We start from the raw sequence: 17,887 nt of genomic DNA on the forward strand, positions 1-17,887 counted from the left end.
TCCTCCTCTTCCTTCTCGTCATCATCAAACTCAATCTCATTTAACTTTGCGCCATTTCAACGCGTGACGGCGTCCCAATCATTCCGCCATCACTCAAATATCACCAAACCGCTCTCACTATCCCTTTGCTTCACATACTGACGAGCGATACTGGAATAGCTTGAGAACCGATAGTTTTCGGCAAAGGCACGAAGTTCATTGATCCGCCTTCTTCTCAACACCTATAACCTCCTCACTCCTCACTCTCTCATCAACAACCCAACACAACCACATTCTCCCATTGAACCTCACACTCAGCATGGCGTACCGACCCCAGAAACAAGGAGGGAGAGGGCTCATGGACCGGGTGGAACCCCCCGCAGCCGACCTCTACGGCGAGCGTGCCGTCCAGCGCGAGATGCTTCGTTACCAGCAAGACAACGGCTACCCGTGTGTGCTCTACCGGCGCGGCGAGCTGCACCTGCGAGACACCCCCGAACACCGGGCGCTGCGCAAGCGGTGGAAACCGCCCATTCCCGGCCCCATGTGGAGAAACCATTTTACCAACCCGTTCTACGGCGCCAACCAGATGTACGAAATCGTCCCCTTTTCGCGCCGGGGTCTGCCTCCCCAGAATCCAGTCGGAGCACAACAAGCGGGCGCGCCTGGGCAGAACAACCCTGGTAACCAGGCGCAGGCACCGGGGCCGCAGGTGGGTGACAGGTTCAAAGGGGGACAGCCTGTGCATGTTCAAGAGGCGATCGCGAGGGCGAGGGTGTTTTTGGAGACGAGCTCGGATTTTCGGATCAAGAAGGTGCTGGGTTGGGGTGGCATGGGAGCGGTGTTGCTGGCTGAGTTGAGACAGCCGAGGGAAGGGCAGTCACAGAACGTGGTGATCAAAATGAACTTGGTCGACAGGGGTAGAGACAATTTCAGGCAGGAGAAGCAGAATCATGTCCGGGTGGCCAGGGCCGCGCACGTGGTGCAGTGTCTTGTGGTGGAGGACGGCAGGCAGCAGCAAGATAAAGACAAGAACAAAACAGGACTGGGTATCAACAGGAATGCACCAGCAGCAATGAAGAGGAAGTATGCTGGCGATGCTGCGGACTCTGCTTTTCAGGTCGCCAAACGGACACGTTTGACAACGGGCGAAGAGGAGAAAGGACCGGGCGGTGACAGGCCGATAGTTGCGGCGCCAGCTTCAGGGGAATCGCCTAGAGCAGCACTCCGTGGTCCGCTTGCAAGGGCTATCTTTGACCGAGCGAGAGAGGCCATGCACCTTAAGGGGGCTAGCAAGCGACGCAGCGATGGCGACCACGACATCAACAACCATCCAGACCTAATGGTCATTGAGCCGATGTGGCGTGGTGATTTTGACTTGTGGATAAGAAAGATGGCCCACTCGGGAGAGAAGTTTCATTCCAAAGTGCTTTGGTTGATCTTTGAGTGTTGTAAGTCTCTTTCCTCCCGGTTGACCCGATGCTGAAGAAGACAAAAGAAAGAGAATGTATCGTACTGACCGTGATCTCAAACAGTGTTCAAGGGCGTTCTCGCCATGGCTCATCCCCCGCGGCACTATCATGAGTATAGGGAAACTGGAGGAAGGACGGGCCCCATTATGGAAGAGCGATTGCCAGATAGAGAGGATGTGGTCAGCTTTGATAAGGATAACTTTATACACTTTGACTTAGATCTAGCAAATAGTGAGTGGCTCTTTTCCCGGGACCCAGTAAGAATCTCAGAACGGCTTGCTGATGTGTGAATATGTAGTCCTTGTTGGAGATTTCAATGTTCCCACTCGAGAGTCGCATTCGGTAACGCCAAATATCAAGGTGAGTGACATAGCCGAGATATACCGCATAATGCAAATGCAATATATGAGCAGTTGCTGACAATGACCTTTGCCTGGATTGTAGATAGCTGATCTTGGCTTGGGTACGAACATGGCCACTGAGAAAAACGATTTGTAAGTTCAAGATCGAGACCGAGAATGACGCCACACGATATTCAAACTCACGGCTTTCAGTCTTGAATCATTTCGCTGACCTTCTCCTCAGCTTCAAGATGTGGGGGTCAAGATTCTGCGGCAAGCCAGGGGCGGGCTGGCTTTCACCGGTAAGGGTCATGTTCTCCCAATACACTCTTTCGGTACCCCGTTGCGACGACATCTGTTGGTATCATAGTTTAGTGATAGCATCCAAGTTAATGCCCGTCTAACTAACACTGTACTCTTCGTTGGTTAGGAGCAATTCCACCCCGAATGGGATTACATCAAGTACACACCATCCACAACCGTCAACTTCACTCCTACCATCGCCGGCAATTACACCTGGAAAACGAATCTATACTGGATCGGTCAAGTTATGTGGTGTCTCGTAACGCTCCACAAACCCTCCAGAATGCCGTTTCCTTACTGGATTACCGACCACAGACCTCCTGGCCGCCGTCGAGGTCGAGCTGAAAACCAGGGTAGATTCTGGTCCTGGGGTGGTCTCATCAATCATACGAGGTACAACCACATTGACGAGGACCTTCGTGCCGCCATAGTCTTATGCATGGCCGACAGTCCAGCCATGCGGCCTGAGGCAAAGCAGCTTTGGGATTGGATTCATGAGAAGACATCGTCTGAATGGGAAGGTTTGTCGGAAGATGAGGCCCGCCAATGGGCTGCAAGATTTTTCGAATCACCAGGAGTCCCAGGACCAGCAAGGCCCGCCGTCTTTGAACAGCCGGGGGAAGAGAAAGCTGAGAGTCTCGCAAAGAATTCCAGACCTCCTTGGGGCAAGATACCCGAGTTAGCCGGTGTGTCGCCTAGTAAACAGAGTGTCAGCACCTTCGACTTCACTTTCAAGGTTCCCGGAAAGTGGCCTAAGCTCCAGTCAACGAGGCCCGTCAAAGTCAAGAAGAAACCAGCGTTTCCAAGACCGGCACCAAAGGCCGCAGCGGACACTCCGAATCACGATCCTCAACAGGCCGTGCCAAACCCTCCAGATCCTGCTCCTCAACAGGCGGAAGAGCCCCCAGCAAAGAGTCCTTTTGGGCGTCCACGCAGAAAATCCAGTGGGGTGAAAGCGGAACAGATAAAGGCCGCCGTTGAAGCAGTTGAGGCCAACCCAGTTCCACAAGAAAAAGCTGTTCCCGATCTACAAGGCTCTGACCAAGAAGCAACGGTACGACCCGTAGCTCCAGTGGCTCCAACCCCAGCAGCGGCAGCAGCACCTACAAGAAGACCAACTCCAAAGGAACGCATCCAAGCAGCATTAGAGGGAACCGCAGCGGAACCCGCACCGGCACCTGTAATCCCGCAACTACCACCACCCAAGGCTGGGACCAACGCGGTAGCCGGACGAGTCCGCACCTTCGTCGTGCCCTCCGACTCCACCGCGGCCACGAGCTCGACCGCAGCCGCAGCCGCAGCCAAAGTGGCAGCTGCAATAGCACAAGCTACATCACAAGCACGAGCGGCACGAGAGGGAGCGCCATCATCTTCTCCCACCAACAAACGACTGACAGCACTTGGGGCAGGCGTCCGTCTTCTTCCGCATACCAAGTCCGGCGGCATCCAAGGTACGCCGCTGCAACCGAATCCTCCTCGCAAGCAAGTGAATTTCCAGACTCCCCCTCCGATCGCTGCAGATGCAGTAGTGCCTTTCCTGCCTCGGGACTTGGGATCAGCCCGAGGAAAGCCGCAAAGGCTCCTTAATAGAGGTATAATTGGCCATCATGGGGCGGCAGCTCAGGGGCAGAGAAAGCCGGGTGGGATGTACCGGCCGCCTCTGCAGCATCCGAATCAGCCGCTACAGGAGAATCGGCCGCCGCAACAAAATTGGTTGCCTCAGCAGGCCCAAGTACCGCAGCAGCAGCAGCAGCCTCAACAACCACCGCCACAGCAACCTCAACAACTCAAACTCCCCACAGCATTCATCTTGCCCAATAACCGACCAGGCGGATCAGCATTACCACCCCAAAGACCACCGGGACCACCCACACCACTCGTACGCAGACTGAATCCCACCAACCGCAAAGTGGGTGGTCAATACGACCTCAGGGCGCGGCGGAAGAACACTGTCTTGAGGGGCCCAGGTCCAAGCCGCTTGCAACAAGCCTGGACGCCGCGGGACCTGGCCGAAGGAGGCAAAGCCGGAAGGGCAGGGAGTGGATTGTTTGCTGGATTAAAGCTGGGACGAAGAGTGACAGCGGTTCCACAAGCGATTATACAGGAGGACCACCCTGCTGGGAAAGAAGAGGAAAAGGAGGGCTTCGGGGCTGGATCAGGAAAATCTGAACAAAAGCTTGCATCGTCGTCGATACCACAAAGTAGTGTTTCTGCGGTTGGAAGGGGGCCTAGTTCGCTCATAGTTGGTTGGGAACACTTGGAGGAAGAGCCAGCAGCCCCGTTGTCTCCACGTGAGCTAGAGAGACGCCGGCTCGAGTTTGAAAGGTTCCAGGCCAGGAATATGTTGTACAACGGTAGCCTACTCGGCGTAAATTGGGATGGTGAGGACTCGAGTGACTCGGATGAACCAATGGGAAGTACTGGTGATGAGGAGGAGGACGGGAGTGAAGACGCAATGGCGGTGTCCGAAGCGTCCACAACTATCGGCAGGTTTGCTAGTTTCTATTTTCGCTTTGGTGGGTTTGGACGAGGAGGATCGAATTCGTAAGAAGGTGGGTGTTTACAACGGGCGGAGGAGTTTGGGCGGGTGATATGGTCTTGTTGAGGCGACAAAGCCATTTGAGGGTTTCGTGATCGTTGCCCCCGGCTTTCACTCGTTCTTTAAGGTCACTGTGATTCGTAGCTGCGTCCGTTCGCTTCTTCGTTTTGAGGTGCTTTGAGCGCAGCGTTGCTTTAGTTAGAAGTGTGGACTAATATTTATAACACGGTTAGATCCCTGTCCACCAGTATAAAATGGAATATCAGGGATGATAATTGTTTGCGCAATCAATGCGATTTAATATGTTCAAAGGTAGTATGTATGTACAAGAAAAAGTTAAACGATTTGGGGATCAATGCTTTTCAACGACAAAACAGGCTTGTTCTCGTTGGGCGATTGATCGCTTTCCCTACAGCAACTCTGTCACTTTCCCTTACTTAAGGGGTATAGGTCTTGAGAAGGCTGTTGTAGTAGGTATAGCCAGTGCCCGAAGGAGGCTCAAAGCTATACATGTAGTCACCCCACCAGGGACCGGCAGCCCACCAAAGGGCACCCTCCCAGACGTCAGTGTTAGCCTTGAGGTGCTCAAGAAGGCCAGTAACGGCAGCCTTGCAGACTGAGTTGGCACCACCAGCGAACTCGCCGAGGACACCCTTTTTGCCATTGGCGCGGAGCCAGGCAGTGGCACCAACAATGCGCTGAACACCGATCTCGGAGGAAACGCAGGCAGTGCTGGTACCGGAGCTATCGGAGTCGAGGTACTGGTGCATCTCGTAGACGATCTTGTTCTCGGGATCGGTAAGGGCAGCCAAATTGGTGTTGGTCACATTCCATGACCAGGCGCCAGTCCATTGGTTACCCTCGACGAAAATGTACTGCGAAGTGGCGCCGGCCGCACGAATACCGTCAATGGCGGCCTGGTTGAGGTTGAGGACAAGGGTCTGGTCCATGGTGTTGTACTCGTTGTTGGTATCGAAGATGACCTTGGAGTTGGAAGCAAACTTGGCAGCAACATTTTGCCAGAAAGTCTTGAAGGCATCGGTATCGGTGATGATTTTGCCATAGTAACGGCCATAGTTGTGGGGATCGAGAACAATATAGGCACCAGAGTTGGTAACAGAGTTGACAACCTGGGTGAGGTTGGTGAGATAGCCGTTATCGAAAGACGACGTCAGGGTGTTGGGGACAAGGCGCTCCATGGCGAAGCCAACACGGAAGATGTTGTAACCCTGGCTGCGGAGAGTCTATAGTGCCAAGCGAGGTTAGTATCCAGAACCACATACATATCTTGACAACAAGGGGAGGTGACATACCTGGATGGTGTTGGTGTCAGGGAATGTGAACTCAGTGCCCCATCTTCCGGGGAAGATACCATCACCAAACTCACCGCCGGCCTCGTTGACACCGAACCACTTGAACTTGCCGGAGGCGGTGGCAGTGGTGGTGCTAGCAGGAGGGGCGGTCTTGGTCGAGGTGACGAGGGTGGTGGCGGCGGCAGTGGTGGTAGGAGCGGCAGTACCAGGCTGGCACTGGCTATACCAATCGTTCACGTAGTTGCAGGCGTATCCGGAGATGCAGCTGGTAGCGCCGGACCAACCGTTACCGCCGCATTGGCCCCAGGCACCGCTCTGGGCGAGGGCACCAGCGGCGAAGGTGCTGGCAAGAATCGTAGCCTTCATGGTGATTTGGGAGGAGGGTGATCCGGGGAACTAGAATCCTTGGTGATGGCCCGCAAGTGAGGACCAACAAGACAGCAGCGGTGATGTTGACATTATATATGCACTACGAAAGGCTTGATGTCGATGTCGACGAAGCACGGGCGGCCAGGCAAGGTCGCAAGGATGCGGCTCCAGGCTCGGGCCTCGTTCCCATCCTCCGTCAGTTCTATCGATCGAAGCGAAGTTAGTGTGGCAGCATGGCATCCAGAGGCCTTGGATCACGTCAGGTTATGCGTGTAGAGGTTGCGAGCCGGCAACCTGGGGAGTGTCTTGGAGGAAAGAAATTCGCATAAGTTCCTGCCTTGGACAATGAAGGGGGCGGCAGAGCGCAGCCCGGATGCCCATTCTGGACTAAGCGCGAGGTTGTCGGCCCGCGAACTCAGGTGAGAGATGAAGCTTTCCGGTTCTTGGAAATCGAAACATTTCCAGCGGCGCGGGGAACTCGGTAAGGCCGGGGCCGTCGTTCGGTTTGGACCGCGGATGGACAATCTCCGTAGCTGTGTTGGGTGAAGCGTGGAACCGCCAATCCGTCAATGATCCTTGAGTTCAGGGCCCACGCAGATCCTGCAACACCTTTACGGAAACCGTAGGGCGTTCCTTGATTTCCATATGGACGAGAATGGAAGTCTTCCAACTTTCTTTGGCCAGCCGCAATTGGAAGTTGAAATGACCGGGGGAGGGACGATGTGCAGGAGCTTTCCAACTAAAGGACTAGATCAGGGGCAGGGTTAGGGTCGGAAACAAGTGTCCGTGTACGCGCAGCTCGGGGAGTTGCACCTTCCCGAGGAATTCGAATCGTGCAATGGAAAAAGAAATGTGCTTAAGGAAGTTACTACTCAGAGGGGATGAACGCTGGACTGAATTGTGCGAGTCCGGCCGACAGCTTCCGCGACTTGTTGTCAAAGATCACGTCCATCATGCCATCGACAACATTCCCCTATCTCCACTTTTGATGTTGAACTTGGATGGGACCTCTTCATTGGAAAAACATGATCTTTGTTGCATTCATGTCGCGTAGCTAAGGACATCTCTTCAAGAGAGGTATTCACAGAGAAACAAGCACGCCATCATCTTCTTCCTCGTCTGTTTGGTCGTGGCCAGATTCCGGAAGCAAACAACCCGACCCGACCAACACTGTCACCACCAGACATGCCACATGCTCACTGCAGCAGGCTCCTCCCAATAGCCTGCAAATACTTACACCTCAGCCCCAGCCCCTCATCAAATGGAATCACCTCCATCGCCGTCTTCCCGCCCGTCCCAAACAACAACCTCTGATGCTGTGCACTGGCTTCATCGCCGCTCTTCCAGGCCTTCCACTCCACGCCCCCACAGCACCTCAACGTATTCGGATTGAAAGTCCTGATGAAACTGACCCAATAGCTCTGCATTACCTGCACCGCCGCCGCGTTTGTCGCACCCGGAAAATAACTCTGGGGCACCTGGCCAGTATACCACATGTTCGCCGGTCCAAAAAGGGCATTGAGCTCGACAACATGCGGCACTCCCAGCCCGCTGGCCATCTGATCCCGGTCCTCCACGTTCCACCGATACGCCCATGAGCTTGTGCCCTTGGAGTATTGATCGTTGTAGTTGTCAAACGCATCATTCAGGTACAGCCCAGGACACATGTACCTCATCTCGCCGTAGACGCTTCCCGCCTGTCCGCGCCAACAGCCCATTTTAGGACAGATCGAAGCGTTCGGGTTAGGATAGAGCATGTTCAGGGTGTCGAGCTGGCTCAGGGTGATGGCAGGAAACTGGTCCTTGATGAACTGGTTGCTGTCGCCGAGGGAGCTGATGCGGTCAGGGACGAAGCCGCTGCCGCCGTTGGTGTCGTCGCCGAAGATGACGGGGATGTTCTTGATGAAGTTGCCGTTGCGGAAGGCGGAGTACGGGTAGTCTATTACAAAGTCGCCGTCGATGACGGGGGACCACATGTAGATGGGTCCATTGGACGAGCCAGGGTACGGGATGTCCCCGTCCTTGTCGGCAATTTCTTGTTGAGTCTTGGATCGCAGACAGGTCAGACTGGCAGCGGCGTCGCTTCTGGCACAGCCGAGGCGGATCATCAGGTTGTCATACTGGTACTGGGCTTGTTGGACGGTAAGGACGGTACCGAAGGAGACTGATTCGGCAGCTGCTGCGTGGAACAGCTTTCTGTTGCCGTCCTTGTCGGCCATCATGTGGTAAGCGACGCTGGCCGCACCAGCTGAGGCTCCTCCAAGAACGACATGGTCAGGGTTACCACCAAATTGGCTGATGTACTTTTGCACCCATTCCAGAGCCTTGCGCTGGTCTCGAAGCCCGTTGTTGGCAACAACTTGCTGTCCGTTGGTGAGAAACCCGTATGGTCCTATACGGTAGTTGAGTGTAACGACAATGATGCTGTTTGAACTCGCCTTTACGAGCCCAGTTCCGTTGAGGTTCGGGTTAGCATTGTCGTTGAATCCTCCGCCCTGGATGAAGACGAAGACTGGGAGGTTGGACTTTGTGGTTGCTTGTGTCGGTGCATAGACGTCCAGAAACAGGCAATCCTCCGAAGTCAGAGAATTACCCGGCCTTCGGACACACCAGTTCCCATGCTATTGCATCAGCAGTTAGTCACTATGTGCCCTCCAAAGCTTTCCCTGGCCTTTACGCCATCCTGCCATGGAGCTCTCACCTTATTTGCCGCTTGAGGCTCAGAGTTAGATGGCGGATCTTGTGGGGGCGCAAATCTCAGGGCACCAACAGGCGGTGCCGCGTACCGGAGTCCAAGCCATTGACTGACGTCGTTGCCAAGTTCTTCTCCGACATATTCGCTATACGTGACGTTGACTACTATTCGAACACATGTTGCAGTCAAAGCTAATTGAGAGATGATGATTGTTGACAAGAACAACTGAAAGGCAACGGCAAATACCGCTCTCATTGCGTCCGTTTATCGTGTTACCCAAACTTTGGACGGGAGAGGCAGAGGCAGCGGATGGGAGATGTGAAAGCATCCGTAGCCTCTCTTGCTCTGAAGGTGAATAAATAGGGAAGTTCTCTCTTATTGATTCATCAACTTTGATCGAGTTATGTGTTGCTACTCATCTGGTATTGGAGACCTGGGCCATTCGAGTTCATGGTTTGCCCCGGGGGTAGGCAGGTACGATTTGTCTGACACGGGGACGTTGGTTCACTAACCTGTCGACCAGCCGTCTGATATTGGTATCTTTCTCCACAATGCAACAACGTGTTTTTCCTGTTCATCTTTCATGGGTTTATCCAACACTTCATCCCCGCCATTGAGGTAGTTGGTCGGACACACTCGGGCCTGACTTTTGTGCGAGTTGAACGAGGGCAGTGCGGCCCATCCATCTGATGATCAACTGTAGTGTACGGCGTGATGGCACAACCTTCAATTCATACGTGTCACAGGGATGGGGGTGAAGGTTTATCTTCACACAAGGCACACAATGCCATGTGCCTGACCAATGAGTCGGGACCGTGCTCGCGATAAATCCTCAGATTCCCTTTCTGATACAAGGGAGAAGGCGGGGCTTTGTGCTTGATGTTCAGGATATAAGGGACGTTGTTGGTTACCAGGGTTCATCAAGTTGCACCCCCTTTGCGGCTTTGAGAACAAGATTGCACCATCAACTCGTGCCTGGTTCTTCACTAGCGTGAATGTTGGCTTTTTTTCTTTTTTTTTTTTCTTTTTCTTTTTTTTTTTTTTTTTTTTTTGAGAAATCAGACGTACAAACATTTGCCAGAATTCTGCCTGCTGAGAACTGCTCTCCTCTCACATGACGCGTGAAAGCCACCGCAGTATGTAGTGAAACTCGAGATGCGGATCACGTTTTGAGTTGAGATTGTTTCTCCATGTCGCTGGCTTTGCGTCATGGATTCCAGAAATGTTGAAAGAACAAATGCGCAGATCGAAGGTTGGGAAAAGGGCTGGGATAACCCGTGTTCGTTGAAAGCTTGATTGTCGACAAGCTTTGCCAAGGTTCAAGGTCCATGGTCTAAGAGTGAGGGATCTTTCATCATCCAGACACTGACCGGTAACCAGAGAACGCTTCGGGACATGTGTTTTGGGCATATATGCACAGGCCTGGGGTTTGTTGAGGACTCGGAGGAGGGGGCTCAAACGGATACAAACGCAACGCAGAACCGGACTGCCCTTGGGCGCAAAGAAGCGTTATAAGTGCGATCCGACAACATTACCGGTGCTACCCGGTAGGTACAATACTACGTGAGGTGCATCACTGATGTTCCCGTCACTAATGGAGCGCGGGCAGGAAAACGGCTGGTAGGCGACTGTACCTGCGCTAGCGTACCCTGGAAATGAAGCAATCATCCACCCGATCATCGTGCCTTATCGCTCAAAATAGGCCGGCGGCCGTCGGGATGTGACTGTGGCAGTCGCCACTCTGCCGCGCTGCCGCTGGGTACGGACCACGGCGCAAGCAACTCAGCGTGGACTTCTGCCGGGTCCAGAGGCCGCGAGGGCGGCCCGTTCGGCTTGGCGGGTGTTGTTCAAATTGGGGCCAAGGGGATAGCGCCGCCGGATAGCGCCGCCGGTCTGATTGCATATGTACAGTCGAACCCCCTGAAACTGCATGTAATTCAGACCTGGGATTTCTATGCACTAAGTAGCATCTATGCAGTTTCTAGATTGGAGCTAGGCCCAAATAGGCAGCCAACAACTGGCCGAGACACCAAAATTCGACCCTATACTATAGATTTTCCCGCTCAAGACCAAGTCTGTAAGTGCATACGTACCAAAAATTGTCCGAGATTCGTATGCAGTATGCAGTTATGCAGTTGTAGCTGGGAATTAATTCAGACCGCCGATTCTTATGCTCTAACTGGCGTATATGCAGTATCTGGAGGATGCAGTTTCAGGGGGTTCGACTGTACGTACAAGACCGCTCCGATATGCCGTCCGATGTCTCGGCTTGCAGCGGGTGAAAACTGCGATGAATCAGATGGATGGCGATGGGTGGAGGTTATGGAGCTGCGCAGCCTGAAATCCACAGCGGAAAAAAAAAAGCTCGTGATGCTGTAGGGTTCGCGTGATGTGTGGATAGCGGTGACTGAGGGAGGGATTGATAGCAGTGGAGCCTGTCAGAAGTGATCGACGCGGAATCGGGATGGAATGGGCTGTATTCGCGCGAACCTCGGCCGTCTAGATAAGAATTGTAAGGTGAAGGGAGAGGGGGTTCAAAGATTTGGATTAGAAATCGAGGAGCTGTGAAGGATGGCATGTGCAAATATTTTGGATACTCTGCGTGTTTGCGAAGGTCGATGAGTCTTTTATAGAGATGAATTGACCGGCTGACCAGGACTGTCCCCGTGGAGAGAATTGGATGTGAGTGGAGATGAACTGCCTGCTGTGCGCGGGAGGTGGTGCAGAAGAGTCAAAAAGGCAAAGATCAAACAGGGGCAAGGTGTAGTGTACACCGGCGGTGGAAGGCTTCTCTTATGCCGACTGCCATCTGGTCACTAACCAGAGCTATCGATGCTGTGGAAACGGATGGGATGTTGAGGATCGCAGCAATCGGTAGGGCAAATAAGGACGTGACCGAAAGCAATGCTAAAAACAGTAACAATGCAATGTGCGTGGCCGGGCGATGAATCGGGCCATCATCAGCTGCGCAGGGTCCGATGGGAAAGGGGAGCCGGGAGCCTCATGGGCCCGGCCCGGGAGCTCATTCGCCCGAAAAAAAAAAACAAAAAAAAAAAAAAAACAAAAAAAAAAAACAAAGGGGATCTGACCCGGCGTCGGTAGCTGCGATCAGGAACGTCCATCTGAAAAGGGGCCGGAGATATCGAATCCCTCTTCAAGAGGCAGCGCCGAGGCCGGTTGGGTTGCCATCCACGGTCATCCTTGTCGTGCCAGCACACAGCCGATTTCAGGCACAAATGTCCATTTGGAATCCATGGTCTGGTGTCCGCCTTCCAGAGCTTCGGTCTGTTTCAAGACCTTCGTATTTGCAGTGCAGTGTTGCAGGACCCGCTGGAGCGTTGAGGTGAGTGCATCTCCATCTTTCGCGGACAACCCGATATCACGACATTGGTTAGTTGGATGCCCGCAGTCCCCTTTGAAACAATGCACATGGCCGACCAACCCCACCACGGACCACCACAATCCCCCGCAGTCTGCTGACAGTCTGCAACGGTCTGGCAGACCGCGATAAGCGCTTATCTATCACCTCTCCCAGCCGTCCGGGCCCCGCTCACTGAGTGCTGGAGGCGGGCAGTGCAGGTGCAGGTGCAGTGCTGCCAAAACCCAATGAGTGCAGGGCCGACAGCATCAAGGTGGCGGATCCCACTTGCCCACCCACCTATGGATCTGGCCTGGGAAATCCATCTCGATATCTCCAAATTCGATCGGCTTGTCCCTCCCTCTCTTTTGTCGCTACTACATACCAAGAAATGCAATATCAAATGCTCACATGCGCTCTCGGCACGGAGGTTGCGCCGGTGCAATTGGGCCGTATTCTATCTAACCTAAGCCACGCCCAACGGGCATGCAAACAAGGGGACCCGGGCCCTTTCCTTGGATCAACCTCCCAAATGTTAGCATGGATGGACATGGCGATGGGCATTCCAACGGCATGTGCACACTGCGATGCGCCGACGGGAGATCACGATCGCAGCGCCAAGCAATAGAGAAGAAAAAAAAAACTGCTACTCCGGCACTAGCATCCCAATATAATGAATATCCCACACCATCCCCGCGCGGGCTGTCTGGGATGTGTCTGGGATGAAAGACGAAGAAGCTATAAAAGTAGTCGGCCGCCAGGGCGCGGGTCGCATATGCGACCACCATTTTCTGTTGCGGCAACCCAACTAAGGAAGTGTGTTCAAAAATGACGATTGTTGGCAACTTGGGGTAATTGTAGGGCGACCCTCCACAGCCTGAACTCGACCACTCGCAGCGCAACAACCGCCGCGCAGCTATTCCCGGGACAATCAGTTACCACGTACGGACACGAACAACAAGCACAACCACTCTCGACTTCTCTTGTTGAGCCCCAAACGCGGCATCGGCCCTGCAGATCCAGAGCTGTCAATTGGTGTACTAGGTAGTCGGCATCCTGTTCCGTCCTGGGCAGGGCGGCAGACGCGTGCAGATACTTGTTGTAGCAGAGCAGACAGCTGCACCAAGTGACAGACAGGTTGGGCGGCCGACAGCTGAGCTGCCCGCCCGTGTGCTGCTCTCCAATCACGGCTCCATCGCCTGCGTCATCGGACGCCAAGCATCTCTCCAGCACCACCCAGAAGCACCGCCAACCTCAAAAGCACTGGGCTGCACCATCAAACATCACTGACCACTAGCACCACCGAGGCGGGAAGATCCAATAACCAAAGTCACCTCTCCATCACTGTGCCGCGACCGACTCCTTCGACGACAACTCGAGTCTCTCGGTAGCTCGCCTCGAAACGCCTTTCATCTCGTGAAAAAAAGTTACAGGAACACGGCAACAACACACGCTCGTTTTTAGGTTTTGGCGATTCGCAGGGAACGCACTGCACCACACCACCACCACCACCACCACCACAACGTCACACCCCGCGCCCCGTCCAACCTCAACAGAAGCACAAGCTTGTCCAACACCTGTACCTGTCTGTACCTGTCACAGCGATTTGCATTCAAAAGTCGTGGTTGCGCTCCGCGTTTTCAACTCGGGAGCTAAAGAACTGCATCGAGCACCGCCGGAATGATGGCAGGCAGCTACATTCCCCACGACAATGGCCTGGGAGAGGTGCGCATCCCCGTCGCTGCTTCTGCCGCCTGACATGTACATATATGCAAGGCACATGCGTCTGCTGAACTTACAACTGACCTAGTGATTAAATTTCAGATGCCCACCTCCCAAGTCCATCCGAACGACGCCCTTCAAGCATGGGATACCCAAAATCTCGTCTCGAGTCCATGGACACAGCCCGGCATGAGCGTTCCCATGCCCGTGGTTACAGAAGGTGTCCCCTTCAACGCCTGGGAGAATCAGCAAACACCGACAGGCACCCCGCGATGGGGCGGCCATGATCCAAATGCCTCCATGTTCGCCGCCGACTGGAGTGTTGCTTCAGTGACGCCTTCTCACGAACCATATCCCCATGGCGGCGACTATTTTGGCACAGCGGCGATTACGCACTCCATGTCGCCTGAGGAGTCCATGTCCTACCCAAATGCTTCAGCGGGTTGGGAGACGGGTAGCCAGCCGGCTCTTTCTCCCTATACCGAGTTTCCCGACTTTGCCGCCTTGAGGAGGAGCGAATCTGCCGAGATCAAGATCGAACCCAGCAACCAGCGCCTAGTACCGCTCATGCAGAAATCCAGTGTCAACGAACCAGCATCTCCAGGGGGTCAGGCGAGGAGAGCAGGGAAACTAAACTTGATGCCAACTGGACCCCATCACAGGAAGGTCAAATCAACCAGCAAGATTGGGAAACCGGACAGCAAGCCGAAGCTCGCGGCAGCAAGTGCGTTGAACACGGCAGTTCTCCAGTCGCAGATGAAGCGCAAACATCCTGGCCCTATCCCCAACTTCCCAGGCCGACCAAACATCATGCAGACCATGCAGACCCATACTCCCGGAGTTAGCGGCCCTGTGGCTTGGATGGCAGATTATCAAGTACATGCACGCAACGCCTACTCAACACCGACGACGCCTATAGGTGGACTTGGCGCTCAACCGATAACGCCGATGGGAATGCCCATGGGGATGGGCAACGGTATGAGTAACGTCATGGGAAATGGAATGCCCAACGGAATGCCCAACGGTATGCCTGACAACGGCATGGGAATGGGCATGAACATGGGCATGCCCGTAACAAACATGCACGGCGGCATGTCCATGGGAATGGGATCAGCGGGCATGGTGATGACTTCGGGTATGGCCTCCCCAGCACCTCTCCCAATACCGTCACCATACATGCAGCAACCACCACAACAACCCATGACCGGCGATCCCGGAGTAGGAATGGGAATGAGGGTACCAGGAACTCCCGGAGGCCGGGGCCAGCATCGGCCCAGCAACACCATGGCTACAATAGCCATGAGCCAAGACCCCCGCGCCGCCGCCGAGCAGATCCGGAAGGACGCCTGGCAAGTGTGCGAGCGTGAGCGCGTCGAGATGCTGCAGCGCCGGCTGATGCTGACGGAACACGAGCGCGGCATGCTCGATCAGGAGACCAACATGTTGCAGCTCAACTTGGGCAAGATGCGTCAGGTCGTGGCGAGACATCATCAAGAGCTGGAAGAGGCGGTCGAGCGGGCGCGGAAGTTGAATGAAGGATCCTCCTCTCCTCCCCAGGAGGGCCAGCACGATGAGGACGAGGAGGAGGTTGCAGGGCTCCCACAGACCCAGGGGTAGGGACAGGGGACAGGTAACCGAAGACAGTTAAAGTGTAGAAACGCGGACTGGTCTCGGTCTTCTGTGGCTTTGACCTGACCTCGCTTCTTGTTTTCCACTGCTTGAGGTATCTTGCGGTCCTCAGCTTCAACTCTCCAGATCAAGTCTCGGGACTTGGTCTTGGACTGATTGCTGGACTGACTGTTGCACTGACTGTTGCACTGATGCTTGAACTAGCCTCGACCTGGCCGTTGTTAGTGACCCGTGTACATTAATTGTAATGATAATGACGGATCAATAAAGGTTTGCGTAGGGATGGGTGGGATCAAATGGTAAAGGAGGCTCAATTGATTGTTTTTTTTTCTTGCTTGGGTTGGAATTCAAGGCGTATATCGGCCGTTCGGTTTGGTTGGCTCTTTGCTAAGATTTCAGGTTGTTCAATTCTTTTTTGCTGAAACAATTTATCCATACTACACATATACAAGAGAGGTGTTAGCGGTGCGATTTTTGTTGAATGGGCTGAGGTAAATTGTTTTTCTTGTTTCTTATTTTTTTCATCTTGTGTAGTCGTGAGTTTGAATAGTGTTGACATGTACTCACTTGTTTGGGCTAGAAGCACCTCAGACTTTTAGTCGTTATTAGGTGCAAATCATATCCCAAGAATTGGTCACAGCGTTATAAAGATATAGTAGTACCACTGCAGTTTGTTCCGATGTTTTGGATGCAGAGCTGAAAATGTCTGGCAACCACGTACGCAGTACATTCTCGCTTTGACGGACCCCGCCACACTACGTAGGATCGATTCTTCAACTCTAATTACAAAACTTATCGAGGGCTGAAAATGCATCCAAGCAACGCCAAGTAGGCCATTGAAGCCATCACCATCTACCACAAAAGCGTATTGCTTGCTTCTAGGAAGGGTATGTTAAGAAACGCCAGACCCGCCTGTCAAAGCAGCCAAGGAATAGGGCCGATTTTAAGTGTCAACAAGGATGGCAGTTCTTCTGCAAGCAGAAAAGAACATGATTCAAGAAATGATAAAAAAAAAAAGCGTGGAATTTTTGGAATAGTAGTTCGTTTAGGACAAAACTTGTCACATGAAAAAAAAAAAAAAAAACAAAGAGGTTTCATCCCGGCTAGTATCTTTGATGGTTCGGATTTCACAAAGCAGAGTGGACAGATGGTTGCCGTTCCCGAACCCGAACATGCTCCGACGCCAATGAGGTCAAAAATTCCCATCCATGCTCACCATGGCACTTTTTAGGTACAAGACAAGGATAGTTCCCTGTTCGCGAAGCCAACCGTCACGGAAAAGGATCACCGAATATCCCCACGGTTTACAAGCCAATTGCATCGTTTCGCTGTGTCTGAATGCTACGTTCCCTTCTTGAAGTGCCGGCCTGCAGGTTGTTCCTTGGGTGGATTAGTTGTGAACGATTGGCCTTCGAGCGTGGGGATAAATTCGACTTGAAGAAGAGATTTTGCGGTAGTGTGGTTTCTTCCACTCGACACGGTACTCTCCCGCAGGAACATCACCAACATGCTCGGTTGAGCGTGGCGTAACTAAAATCGATGAAGATCCCGTACCTCCGGGTGACTTCCTTGATCAGTTGGAGGAGATCAAAAACTGATAGGGGCGGGGTTGGATGGCATGGGTACTTTCCTCTAGAGGTACCTATAATATGACGAGGGCAAGAGCGACGGAGTTGCAATATCGAGGCAACCCAAAACTCACCTTCCCCAGCCAATCGCAACAGCAGCCGAATTTCAATCCATACACCTCACACTTTCCAAAATCCACCACCGCTAGACCTCTCACCAACATTGGGCAGTAGAAAAACAAACACACCGACAAGTCCGAGCGTCTGGCAACAGCGTTTCCGCATACGACGTGTCCCAAACAGATCGAGTCCGCAGCTTTACTTTGGCCAGGAGAATGAACTTTTCAGGTCGCAGAGGATCGACCCCGCTGCCTGGACAACGCAGATCCACGCGATGAAGAGGCCGTCCGGGCTGTCTACACCAAAATGATCAATGCTATCACCACCCCAGCAGCCTTCAATTCTACGGGATCATTCTCTGATGCTCTCTTAATCTCGCCTTCACCAGAATCTCCATCCTACTACTCTATCAGCCCTTCTTCACCTACAGCTGGATAGAGCGGATGTATCCCTCTCGCAACTCTCTGCCATGCCGGCTT

The 17,887-nt window shown here is 53.4% G+C and overlaps 5 protein-coding genes across 7 annotated transcripts; 3 read left to right on the top strand and 2 right to left on the bottom strand.

Annotated features, from left to right (window-relative positions):
* Positions 1–298: 298 nt before the first annotated feature.
* NCU00763 (hypothetical protein) lies at positions 299–4,643 on the top strand (the record flags this gene model as incomplete). Its single annotated transcript, XM_959067.1, has 6 exons — positions 299–1,430; positions 1,515–1,682; positions 1,750–1,811; positions 1,896–1,945; positions 2,037–2,094; positions 2,223–4,643. The coding sequence occupies 6 exons, from the start codon at positions 299–301 to the stop codon at positions 4,641–4,643; spliced, it is 3,891 nt and encodes a 1,296-aa protein (XP_964160.1).
* Positions 4,644–4,915: 272 nt separating this feature from the next.
* gh5-1 (glycosylhydrolase family 5-1) lies at positions 4,916–6,990 on the bottom strand. Its single transcript, XM_959066.2, has 2 exons — positions 5,948–6,990; positions 4,916–5,878 (listed from the first exon to the last, which is right to left on the bottom strand). Exons 1-2 carry the CDS (start codon positions 6,311–6,313, stop codon positions 5,072–5,074), a joined length of 1,173 nt encoding a protein of 390 aa, XP_964159.1. The 5' UTR covers positions 6,314–6,990; the 3' UTR covers positions 4,916–5,071.
* A 522-nt stretch (positions 6,991–7,512) lies between these two features.
* Positions 7,513–11,838, bottom strand: NCU00761 (the record flags this gene model as incomplete). 2 transcript variants are annotated; one of them, XM_011394525.1, is made up of 3 exons in its annotated part: positions 11,247–11,838; positions 9,018–11,152; positions 7,513–8,937 (listed from the first exon to the last, which is right to left on the bottom strand). In XM_011394525.1, the coding sequence occupies exons 2-3, from the start codon at positions 9,264–9,266 to the stop codon at positions 7,513–7,515; spliced, it is 1,674 nt and encodes a 557-aa protein (XP_011392827.1). In that variant the 5' UTR covers positions 9,267–11,152; positions 11,247–11,838. The 2 variants fall into 2 exon arrangements, with proteins under 2 accessions (XP_011392827.1, XP_011392828.1); XM_011394526.1 differs by having other exon boundaries at positions 9,018–11,838.
* NCU00760 (hypothetical protein) lies at positions 10,126–11,352 on the top strand (the record flags this gene model as incomplete). Its single annotated transcript, XM_959064.1, has 5 exons — positions 10,126–10,147; positions 10,714–10,943; positions 11,065–11,088; positions 11,206–11,238; positions 11,311–11,352. The coding sequence occupies 5 exons, from the start codon at positions 10,126–10,128 to the stop codon at positions 11,350–11,352; spliced, it is 351 nt and encodes a 116-aa protein (XP_964157.1).
* Positions 11,839–12,685: 847 nt separating the features above from the next.
* NCU00759 lies at positions 12,686–16,385 on the top strand. Of its 2 annotated transcripts, none has more exons than XM_011394524.1 (2): positions 12,686–14,094; positions 14,194–16,385. In XM_011394524.1, the coding sequence occupies exons 1-2, from the start codon at positions 14,050–14,052 to the stop codon at positions 15,706–15,708; spliced, it is 1,560 nt and encodes a 519-aa protein (XP_011392826.1). In that variant the 5' UTR covers positions 12,686–14,049; the 3' UTR covers positions 15,709–16,385. The 2 variants fall into 2 exon arrangements, with proteins under 2 accessions (XP_011392826.1, XP_011392825.1); XM_011394523.1 differs by having other exon boundaries at positions 13,072–14,130.
* The last annotated feature ends 1,502 nt before the right edge of the window (positions 16,386–17,887 follow it).

This window comes from Neurospora crassa, linkage group I (assembly GCF_000182925.2).
Source record: "Neurospora crassa OR74A linkage group I, whole genome shotgun sequence".
Taxonomy (NCBI): Eukaryota; Fungi; Ascomycota; class Sordariomycetes; order Sordariales; family Sordariaceae; genus Neurospora; species Neurospora crassa.

Coding starts and splice junctions, on each gene's coding strand:
- gh5-1 (XM_959066.2), bottom strand. CDS start 6,313: ATGAAGGCTACGATTCTTGCCAGCACCTTCGCCGCTGGTGCCCTCGCC. Junction 5,879..5,947: donor CTGACACCAACACCATCCAG/GTATGTCACCTC, acceptor TTGGCACTATAG/ACTCTCCGCAGCCAGGGTTA.
- NCU00759 (XM_011394524.1), top strand. CDS start 14,050: ATGATGGCAGGCAGCTACATTCCCCACGACAATGGCCTGGGAGAG. Junction 14,095..14,193: donor ACGACAATGGCCTGGGAGAG/GTGCGCATCCCC, acceptor ATTAAATTTCAG/ATGCCCACCTCCCAAGTCCA.